The sequence below is a fragment of the Solanum tuberosum genome, unplaced genomic scaffold (genome assembly GCF_000226075.1).
Source record: "Solanum tuberosum cultivar DM 1-3 516 R44 unplaced genomic scaffold, SolTub_3.0 scf00168, whole genome shotgun sequence".
Lineage (NCBI taxonomy): Eukaryota > Viridiplantae > Streptophyta > Magnoliopsida > Solanales > Solanaceae > Solanum > Solanum tuberosum.
The window spans coordinates 819723-830646 of record NW_006239096.1 but is presented as its reverse complement, the minus strand read 5'-3'; the positions used below and the strand labels follow the sequence as shown (position 1 = coordinate 830646).

The following is a 10924-nucleotide window of genomic DNA, read 5'->3' as shown; positions in this document are numbered from 1 at the left end:
AACAAAGCTGTTCGAGTTATTAAATGCGGCAGGATATATTCATCCAGTGGGTCCCAAGCCGGTCGACACTAGCTCAAGGTTTTACAGACCCGATCAGAGGTGTGCGTGTCACTCCAACAGTGTTGGACATGATACCGAGGACTGTGTCAACCTGAAACATAAGATCCAAGACCTGATTGACCAGAATGTGGTCTCTCTTCAGACAGTTGCACCCAATGTCAATAGTAATCCTTTGCCAAATCATGGAGGCGCCACTATCAATATGATAGAGACATATGATGACTGGTGCGTGACGAAGGCAATAGTTTCGATTGCCCCTGATGAACTGGAAAGTGTTGTAGCTTCGTTGAGCATCAGAGAGAAGAAAGAGTTTGTGATTCTGACACCTGAGAAGGCTGTTGCCTTGGTGCCGCGAGAAACTCTTACCCAACCAAAGTTTGTGATTGAAACGGCTGTTACCCAGGGTATGACCAGATCTGGCAGGTGCTGCACGCCGGAAGAGTTAGCTCAAGGAGGGCAGAAGAAGGACCAAACAAAAAGGACGATCAGTAAAGCCGAGGCCGAGGAGTTCTGGAGAAAAATGCAGCCGAAAGATTATTCGATTGTGAAGCATTTGGAGAAGAAGCCGGCTCAGATCTTTGTGTGGGCCTTATTGATGAGTTCGCAGTTACATAGGCAGTTTCTACTGACGGTTTTGGATGATACTTATGTGCCTGTGGGTACCAACAGTGACAATTTAGTAGCCATGATAAATCGGGTCATCCGAGGACATCGAATTAGTTTTTGTGACGAAGAGCTGCCCTTTGAAGGGAGGATGCACAATAAAGCTCTGCACGTCACCATCAAATGCTGGGATAAAGTTATAGATCGTGTTTTGGTCGACGATGGGTCCGGACTCAACATCTGCCCACTTTCGACTCTCATGCAACTGAAATTCGACTTGGGAAAGGTTCAACAAAACCAGGTCAATGTGAGAGCTCTTGATGGAGTGCAGAGAGACACAATAGGGGCAGTAAACTGGGATATTCAGATGGGGCCTGCAGAATTCAATGTGGAGTTTCAGGTGTTGGACATCAATACCAGCTACAATTTGCTTCTTGAAAGACCGTTTATCCATATGGCTGGGGCTGTGCCTTCTACCCCTTCACCAATTGATGAAATTTGTTTGGAAGGATCAGGTGTTGACACCCAATTTTGGCTCTCCATATTTAATTAAATTAATAATAATAATAAAATATATATGTTATGAAATTTTTATAGGAATACAAAAAGATTTTTTATTATTTATTTGACTTGATAAATTTATTTCATAAATGTTATTTCTTACAAAATTAAATATATTATATTACTACTTACTTTCTCAATTTTTTAAATAAGTATCGTTCTTAAGACACGAATCAATTTTCTGTTCAAATATAATTCCTTTTGTTGCAATAGATATTTTTCGTGCATTTATTAAAATTAGAAAGCTTAGTTAATTAATGATTTACTAATTTATATTAATTTAATTTTGAGAGTGACTAATTTTATCGAAACAAGCTAATCTTACAGAAAAATAATTTTTAAAATTATGACTATTTAATAAAGAAGTAGTTATAATTTAAATGAATTTAACTTGAACAAATTTGGCAATCCAAGTCTTCTTAAACCGACCAATCTATGTATGCCACGTAGGCAAGCACATGGATTGTGCTTCTTTAGCTTAAATCTTGACCTTACGATTAAATCTAATGGTCCTAGTTAATTAAGCTTTTACCATTATTTAATATATATATAACTTTTCTTTTAATTTCTGATTTATTTTAACTATCCGATCAAACGATCGGACGGCCCCAAATTAAATTCCAAGTTTTTCATCCTTCCCAAAATAGTACAACCCATCAGCCGTTGCAGACTTTTCTTTTCCCAGAAACACGCTTCTTCCACACACCTACGACTCCCCAACGTGTTTTTCTTTTTCCAGAAAAAAGGGACGACGCCCCTCTCTTTCTCCTCCTTCCCCAGGCGTCTGTACGCTACGCGCTGCCGTTCCCCATGCCCCGTCATTCCTTCGTCCCGTCAAGTTCGGCCATGAATCGCCGGAAAACAACAATATCCAGCGGTTTCTTGCTTTATGTCTCCTCCATCACCCCTTCTTGATGAAAAGAGACACCCTATGCCGCCTATGCCTGATCCCAACGGCTCCAAAAATCTGTAAAGTTGATGTCGATTTGATTTTAGTTGCAACCCTTCGCCCCCAACGATTTTTGGATTTCAAATCCGACTTTGAAGTCTGATTTCACCTATAAAAGGGTAGGGCCTTCCCGTTCGAAAGGATCAAGAGAGAATCGAGAAAAATCCATGAACATTCAAAAATAAAATTATCCAGAAACAGGGAGAAAAACAATCCAGAAATCCGAGAATCAGCTGTTTGTTTGTCTCTTTTCTCTTTGCTTCTCGAGTTTGAGTTCGGGAAAGGAGTTCGAAGTTGGAATCTTTGACGTCAAAGCTTTAGTTTGCTGCTCCAAAGAAGGTAATCTCTTTTTCCTTTGTTTATAGCTACTTTAATTTCTGTTTTTAATCTGCGTTGATCCCATAGTACGTTTTCTTTGATTCTGCGAGTATGTAGTTGTTGTAATTTGCTGATTTAAATTTCTTTGAAGTTCCCTGTTTATGCTTGGATCCCCTGTAATTCTAATTTCTTTTTTAACATGTGAACATTAGTTAGGCGCAGTTACGTATTGTGGTTATTATCATAGCTTGCTAATGCTCCTGTTTGCTTAGTCTTCCTAGTTTTATCATAAGTAGTTTTGAATTGGTTTACTCGTTCTTAGTATGGTTTTGCTTGTTATGAATCTATTAGATATGCGATAGTCATCAGTGTTCTTGGATGTTCGAATCAGTTTGTTAGTTGTTCGTGTCCTCGGGATCCATATCAAATTGTTTTATTGAAATCGATTTGAAAAATGGTTTAATAAATTGTCCAATTTAAGTTTTGTTACTTCTCTTTTCTCTGTTTATTACCTCTTAAAATTAGGACGAGACCATCATTGGTTCAATAGGACACACATATTTGTTTAAGTTAGTATTTATTTTGTCCCCTGATCTTGTTAATCAATGCCTTAGCCTTTCCTCTTTTACAGCTTGCTAGCTTTAAATAATTAATATAGTGGTTAATCTTTATTCGCTTCAAGAATGACCTTGATTAGCTTTGAGTTTATAGTGTTTTCTCTTAGTTAAATAAATGCTTTATGTAGTGTTTTCCTTAAACTTTGACCCTTTTTGTGAATATTTCTACCTTTCCTTCATAGTATTATTAATTCAGGTCGTTACTCGTAATGTTTTGAATGTTTGTAACTCCTCTCAAGTTCTATTTTTATGTATAATTTTTTAGGACTATAACTTGGTTGAAACTATACCTAGTATTTTTCCAGCTCTTTACCACACTTAATTTTATATCTTTGACGTCAACTCCATAGTATGTTTCAGATTATTTTTTTAATCAAAATTTTGCCTAAATAATCATTTTCTAAGTCTGAATGAGCCATTTCGAACTCTCAAGATCAGCTCTTCCTAATCTTCCATCCCCCTCCCCTGTTTGAAGATCTGGAAAATATAAGAGTATGGATAAATGTCTAGTCATTTTACATAGTTAACCGAAACGTAATCCTTGATTCAAGATATGTGAAAATTTTGGTTTATACATATCCTCCATTTGGAGGGGCTGATTTTATTATTCTACAAGAACTAATCCAAAGAGTTCTCGAGTGACTAGTTTTAATCTAGTAGTATTGTGGATTGATTTTTAGTGATCAGTTAAGATGATCTCTCTTCAGTCCTTATTTTACGACTTTATAGTTAAGATAGTACTTTACTATCCAAAATAATTTGATTGATTAGCTTTCCAGTGGCTCTTCCTTTAATTGTATACCAAGATCATAAAATAATACAAGTGTTCACCTCTTCCCCCGACTCTTCTTGTGATGTTTCTCTCTAGATTGATTAAAGTCTTTGGTATACTAATTACTTAAATGTCGTCAAGGAATTGCGAGAATAGTATTATGTTGTTGCTTTTTTTTTGAGTATATTTACAGTATGCCTACCTACAACTACATAATACTTATTTTACATGTCTTTGATGAACCTAAAATTCAGTCGCTAATTCTATTTCTTCTTTGTTTGTCACATGTACACTCGGGAGCGTGTTTGGAGTTAGTATATGACTACATCTCTGTCCAATTCAGAGAAGCGACTAATAGCCTACATTATTTGCTCGTGTCTAGCAGCCCTCATCTCATCAATAGTGTCAACGCTTCCTATTTTAGTTCAAAGCTTTACATTTTTTATATATACATATATGCGCGGTTACTTCGGCTAACGTTTTACATATTAGTATTTAACATTTATATTTTTTGATTGCTCCTATTTGTGTTTGGATTTGTACAAACTAACTAGAATGAGAGTAAGATGCAGTCGTCCATCTCACATTCCTCTAGATATTTGGGTTTTAGTATGACCATTTGGCTTATGACGACGCTTTCCAAAGAAATTTTTTTCATCTATTATATCTTTTGGTTGTGAAAGCTTAACCTTTAAGAAAAGTGAACTTGGAAACAACTTCCGTTTATCTCTTTAAAATGAGAATGTATCCATTTAAGATTTGCTTCAATAAGAGTTAATAATGATTTTTTAGCAACTTAATGAATGCAGATTTTTGAGGTCCAAAGTGAAGATTTTAGCTTGAAAAATTCCAGATCTTAAGAGGTAAAAATGCAGGTTTTAGCTTGAAAATTCTAGATTTTGAGAGGTAAAAATAGCAGTTTTTTTAGAGAGCAGATTTTTAGTACAAATATGTATTTTTAGAGCAAAAACGTTTTTGTTATGGGAGTCTTTATGACGCAGCATTTTGGGATCAAAATGACGTATTTTAGTTCTAAATGGGTGCAGATTTTTTTAAGGTTTAGAACACCACGTTTTAAGGGCTTCAAAGTATAGTAATTCATGTGTTAAAAATCACAACCTTGAAGACAAGAACACATATTTTCTTAGAACTTATAGATAAGATTGTTTTTGGTAAAAATGTTGATTCATTTAGAGTAAAAACGCAACTCTTTGGAGGCCTTTAAATAGGTAGATTTAAGAGATAAAAAATGTTTTTTTTTAAAAATGAAATACAATACCCTTTTTTTTAGAAAAACAAGTGTTATATATGCTGAAAATTTGTCCTCCTTATTCACCTTTTTGAAATACTTAGGCGTCGCTTTTAAAACATTTGGAGGTAAGGACCGAACGACCATGAGTTGGGATGGGTAACCAATAGCTAGCCCTTTTTTTTTATTCTTTACATCAACTTTTATGAAAATATATTTGTTATTATCACTTTTCAAATCAATATTGTTAAAACATTTTATTTCTTCACATGTTATTTCATGATTTTAGATAAGCCAACAAGTTCAAAATACAAGGTACATACATATACATGTCATACATATAAAGGTATATACTCTATATTTTTTATCTTCTCTATATAACCTATTATTATCTTTGTTACTAATATTATTTATTTATTTTTATAATTTATAAATGCTTACACTTAGATATACGTATTACTGTACTACGTATAATCTATCGCCAATTTTTCTAAAACACGTAAATAAATAATAAATGTTCATATGTTTTAAACAGCTTACATGTATATACTATACTTTACAATAAATATATTTAAGATCACAAGCTTTATATAATATTTAAACATTTAGTATTATTTATGATTTATTTTTATTTTATTTTTAAAAAACTCCATTTTATATATTTTCATTCAAATTACACATCACATATTACTATGTATTCATACCCAACTACTATCTTATTTTTTCACGTCTCAATAAGACGACATGTTCTCGCAAATTCAACATCTATATACTTTTAGGATAATTTTATTATGACACATCCATATATATTTTTACATATAAATTTATCATACTTTTAAGTACATTTATTTATTTATTTTTACATGATAAAAAAAACTACTATTAAATCTATTTTATAAGGCATATATATGTCGTATCTTGTATTTTATTCTCTTTTCTTAAAATAACCAATTAACTTATCATTGATTTTTAAAGAAAATAAATAAACAAGTTTTCCTAATCATATTTTCCTAAATTGAGTTTAAGGACTATCTTCGGATAGGCTCTGAGGGGTGCTTAACATCTTCCCCTTGAGTAACCAAAACCCTTGCTCAGAATCTCACTGGTTTCGCAAATCAAAACAGAGTTTACATTTACATATTAAAAAAATGGTTTTCCTAATATTTTCCTTCAAATTTAGGTGGCGACTCTAAAACGAAAAAAAACATTTTTTCCAAAATCAGAGTGACAGCCGTATTATGTTGTGAACTGTTTCGGCTTGTTCGAAATAGGGTGCGACATCAGGAATTGGTCATTCATGGTGAGGGGAGTCACTCTGATGGGTATGCGCTGATCGTCCACGAGGTTTCCCGAGGTTGTGATTTCTACACGGTGGAGCTGGTAAATGTCACCGGTGATGATTTGGCTCCACAACATCTTATGCCTGTCGTGTACAAGATGATTGCTACCATCATTCTCCAGAATGGTTTCAAACCAGGTTTCGGGTTGGGAAAGCATTTCCAAGGAATTGTCGAGCCTATTCAAGTTCCCGCTAGAGGAGTAAAGTTTGGTTTGGGATATGTCCCCACAGATGCTGACAAAGCAGAGATGAAGAACAAGAGTGTTGATCAAGCATTGGCTAGGCCAATTCCTCATCTGTACCAATCATTCCCGGCGCGGGAGCACGCCGACGATGGTGGTCTCGGGGAAGGAATCTGGGGCCTTTTTGAGGATATTGATGCGGTCATCGAGGAAGAGGCTGGGACATCAGGCATCCGTGATGCAGAACCTGATGAGCAAATGCAGAACTGGACCTCCACACCACTCCTGATTTCCCGCTCATCTGGGTAGATAGGACATGCGTTTTTGTTTGTTTTAAAATCGGTGGTAGTCCGGAAGAGGCCTGAGACCCAACCTTTATGCAATCGGTGGTAGATTTTCAATTTAAATGAAAATCCTCTTTTATCAAAATTTGTTTGTTTACTTATCTGTTTATATTTTACCTTCCTAACTTTGTTTGTTTATGATTTCAGTAATATTAATTTAAACCTGCCAATGTCATGTCATGTCATGAACCGAGTGAACGAAATGAGGCAGGTGATGATGAGTGTGAGGAATATGAAGAATAAAATGAGGTACCCGAACATGTTGCTGAGGAGTTTTGACAATTCGAGAATCAACACAAGCCAAATTTGGAAGAAACCGAAACTGTGAATCTCGGCGATGAGGAATGTGTTAAAGAAGTAAGAATCAGTGTCCATCTAACTGAAGCTCAAAGGAGAGACCTGGTCCATTTGCTCAGGGAGTACGTTGATGTGTTTGCCTGGTCTTACAGAGATATGCCAGGATTAAGTACGAATATGGTGTCCCACAAGTTGCTGATTAACCCAGATTTCAGTCCAGTAAAACAAAAGACTCGGAAGTTCAAGCCTGAGTTGAGTTTGAAGATCAAAGAGGAGATTACAAATTCGATCGCGTCTCAAGTAGTGGAAGTGACGCAGTATCCGACTTGGTTGGCTAATGTTGTTTCGGTTGCCAAGAAAGACGGAAAAATCAGAATTTGTGTTGACTACAGAGATCTCAACAAAGCTAGCCCGAAAGATAATTTTCCATTACCAAATATCCACATTCTTATTGATAACTGTGCTAAGCATGAGATGCAGTCATTTGTGGATTGTTATGCGGGTTACCACCAGATCCTGATAGACGAAGAAGATGCAGAAAAGACAGCTTTCATTACGCCTTGGGGCGTATATCATTATCGGGTGATGCCGTTTGGTCTAAAAAATGCCGGTGCTAGGGCTATGACGACCATTTTTCACTATATGATTCATAAGGAGATCGAGGTGTATGTAGATAATGTCATAATCAAGTCCCGCGAGAGTTCGGATCACTTGACTCACTTGAGGAAATTCTTTGATCATCTACGTTGATACAATTTGAAGTTAAATCCCGCCAAATATGCTTTTGGAGTGCCAGCTGGCAAGTTGTTGGGATTTATAGTCAGCAGGAGGGGCATCGAGCTGGACCCTTCCAAGATCAAGGTGATCCAAGAATTACCTCTTCCGAAGACCAAGAAAGAGTAAGTTATTGAAAAAAGATGTCTCGACCAAGTGGACCGGAGAATGTCAAACTGCTTTTGACGCCATCAAAAACTATTTGTCCAATCCACCGGTGTTAGTTCCTCCGTGAGAAGGGATTCCGTTATTGCTATATTTGTCGGTCTCGGATAATGCATTGGGATGCATGCTTGGTCAACATGATGAGACTGGGAAGAAGGAGCAAGACATTTATTACTTGAGCAAAAAATTCACTCCATACGAGGCTCGTTACACTCTTTTGGAGAGAACATGATGTGTTTTGACTTGGATTGCTCAAAAGTTAAGACATTATTTGTCTTCTTATACCACATACCTTATTTTCAGGATGGACCCGTTGAAGAATATTTTCCAGAAAGCAATGCTGACCGGGAAGTTGACTAAATGGCAAATGTTTTTGAATGAGTTTGACATTGTGTATGTGACTCAGAAGGCGATAAAGGCACAAGTCTTGGCTGGTCATCTTGCAGAGAATCCAGTTGATGAAGAGTATGAACCGCTCAAGACTTATTTTCCAGATGAAGAAATAACATTTGTGGGTGAGGATATTTCTGAGGCGTACCCTGGTTGGAGAGTGTTCTTTGATGGAGCAGCGAATCATCAAGGGAAATGAATCAGAGTGGTCTTAGTGTCAGAAATTAGTCAGCACTCTCCTATGGGGGCTAAACTCCGTTTTGAATGCATGAACAACATGGCTGAGTATGAAGCTTGCATCCTCGGTCTGAAGATGGCAATTGATATGAATGTTCACGAGTTGCTGGTTATTGGTGATTCAGATTTGCTGATTCATTAGGTTCAATGAGAATGGGCCGTAAAGAACCCAAAGATCACACCGTACGTGCAGTATATACAGAAGTTGTGCAAAAGATTTTACAAGATTGAGTTCAAACACACTCCCAGGACACAGAATGAGTTGGCTGATGCTCTTGCTACCATCGCCTCAATGATTAAACATCCAGATACAAGTTATATTGATCTAGTGGATATAGAGGTAAAAGAGCAGCCTGTCAATTGTTCACATGTTGAAGTGGAACCAGATGGTCTGCCTTGTTATTTTGACATCAAGAAGTATTTAAAGGATGGGACTTATCCTGAGAATGCAACGTTCAACCAGAAGAAGTCGATACGCCGCATGACCCTCAATTTCTTTGCAAGTGGGGAAATCCTTTACAGGAGGACTCCAGATTTAGGTCTTCTCAGATGCGTTGATGCTAATGAAGCTGCAAAGCTTCTGGACCAGATACATGCCGAAATTTGTGGTACTCACATGAATGGGCTCACTTTGGCTAGGAAGATCCTTCGCGCCGATTATTTTTGGATGACTATGGAGCATGACTGTTGCAAGTATGTGCAAAAATGTCATAAATGTCAAGTGCATGGAGATTTGATTCGAGTGCCACCTCACGAACTTAATGCTATGAGTTCACCTTGGCCCTTTGTAGCTTGGGGCATGGATGTCATCGGTCCGATAGAGCCAGCCGCCTCTAACGGACACAGATTCATTTTGGTTACCATTGACTACTTCACCAAGTGGGTGGAAGCAGCTTCGTACAAGTCGGTAACCAAGAAAGTTGTAGCTGATTTCGTTCGCAACAATCTGATATGTAGATTTGGAGTACCAGAATCCATCATTACTGACAATGGAGCGAATCTCAACAGTCAAATGGAGCCGTAGAAGCTGCCAACAAGAACATAAAGAAGATTTTGAGGAAAATGATTGATAATCGCAGAGGTTGGCAAGAGATGTTGTCATATGCTTTGTTGGGTTACCGAACGACCGTCAGAACATCAGTTGGAGCTACTCCATATCTGTTGGTAAATGGAATAGAAGCAGTTATACCTGCAAAAGTTGAAATACCTTCATTGAGAATCATTCAAGAAGCTAAATTGAGTGATGCTGAATGGGTTCGCAAGCGGATCGATCAGTTAACATTGATTGATGAGAAGAGAATGGTTGTTGTTTGTCATGGACATCTGTATCGACAGAGAATGATTCGTGCTTTCCACAAGAAAGTAAGAGCCAGAATGTTTGAGATTGGTTAGTTGGTTCTCAAACGCATTTTCCTTCATCAGGATGAGTACAAAGGAAAATTTGCACCAAATTGGCAAGGGCCCTACATGGTTCGCAAAGTGTTATCTGGAGGTGCCTTGATCCTGTCAGAGATGGATGGCACCGAATGGCCGAAACTGATCAATTCAGATGCTGTCAAGAGATACTATGTGTGAAGTTTCAATATGTTTTGCTGTTATTTCCTTGTATTCATTTTATTGGCTTGTAATCGCTTCGTTCAGAATTTTATGCCTCTTGTAATGTACTACGTCTGACCTGAATTCTCAAGAATGAGATACGTAGGCAGCCTATGTTGACCTCGGTCACCCTTTTATCCCCTTTTAATAATTTCCTTGTGTTTGAACTACGTTCGACCTGAATTCTCAAGAATGAGATACGTAAGAGGCCTATGTCGGCCTCGGTCGGTTTTTTTGTAAATTTCTTATTTTCTGTTAATCCGTGAGGGGGAACTACGTTTGACCTGATTCTTGCCTCAACGGGATACGTAGGCGCCATAACGGCTCGGTCATATTTCCCGTAAGATTTTCATTTCTCTTCACAATAGAAATTAGGACAGAATTTTTGAGAGGAACTAAAAAATTCTCAAGTAGAAGATGTCTCCAACAAAGTCAAGACTGAAATTACTTTGAGATTTGCAACTGGAACAG

The 10924-nt window shown here is 37.1% G+C and overlaps 2 protein-coding genes across 2 annotated transcripts in view; both read left to right on the top strand.

Annotated features, from left to right (window-relative positions):
- LOC107061817 (uncharacterized) overlaps positions 1 to 8819 on the top strand; it is a 9629-nt gene extending 810 nt beyond the window's left edge. Inside the window, exons 2-6 of the mRNA XM_015311698.1 lie at positions 33 to 217; positions 299 to 1107; positions 6401 to 6731; positions 6792 to 6955; positions 8534 to 8819. Coding sequence (XP_015167184.1) covers positions 33 to 217; positions 299 to 1107; positions 6401 to 6731; positions 6792 to 6955; positions 8534 to 8819 — 1775 coding nt within the window. The remainder of the gene's footprint in view (positions 1 to 32; positions 218 to 298; positions 1108 to 6400; positions 6732 to 6791; positions 6956 to 8533) is intronic.
- Positions 8820 to 9919: 1100 nt separating this feature from the next.
- LOC107061816 (uncharacterized) lies at positions 9920 to 10432 on the top strand. Its single transcript, XM_015311697.1, has 2 exons — positions 9920 to 10219; positions 10280 to 10432. The coding sequence occupies exons 1-2, from the start codon at positions 9920 to 9922 to the stop codon at positions 10430 to 10432; spliced, it is 453 nt and encodes a 150-aa protein (XP_015167183.1).
- Positions 10433 to 10924: the final 492 nt, after the last annotated feature.

Coding starts and splice junctions, on each gene's coding strand:
- LOC107061816 (XM_015311697.1), top strand. CDS start 9,920: ATGATTGATAATCGCAGAGGTTGGCAAGAGATGTTGTCATATGCTTTG. Junction 10,220..10,279: donor TTCGTGCTTTCCACAAGAAA/GTAAGAGCCAGA, acceptor TTCCTTCATCAG/GATGAGTACAAAGGAAAATT.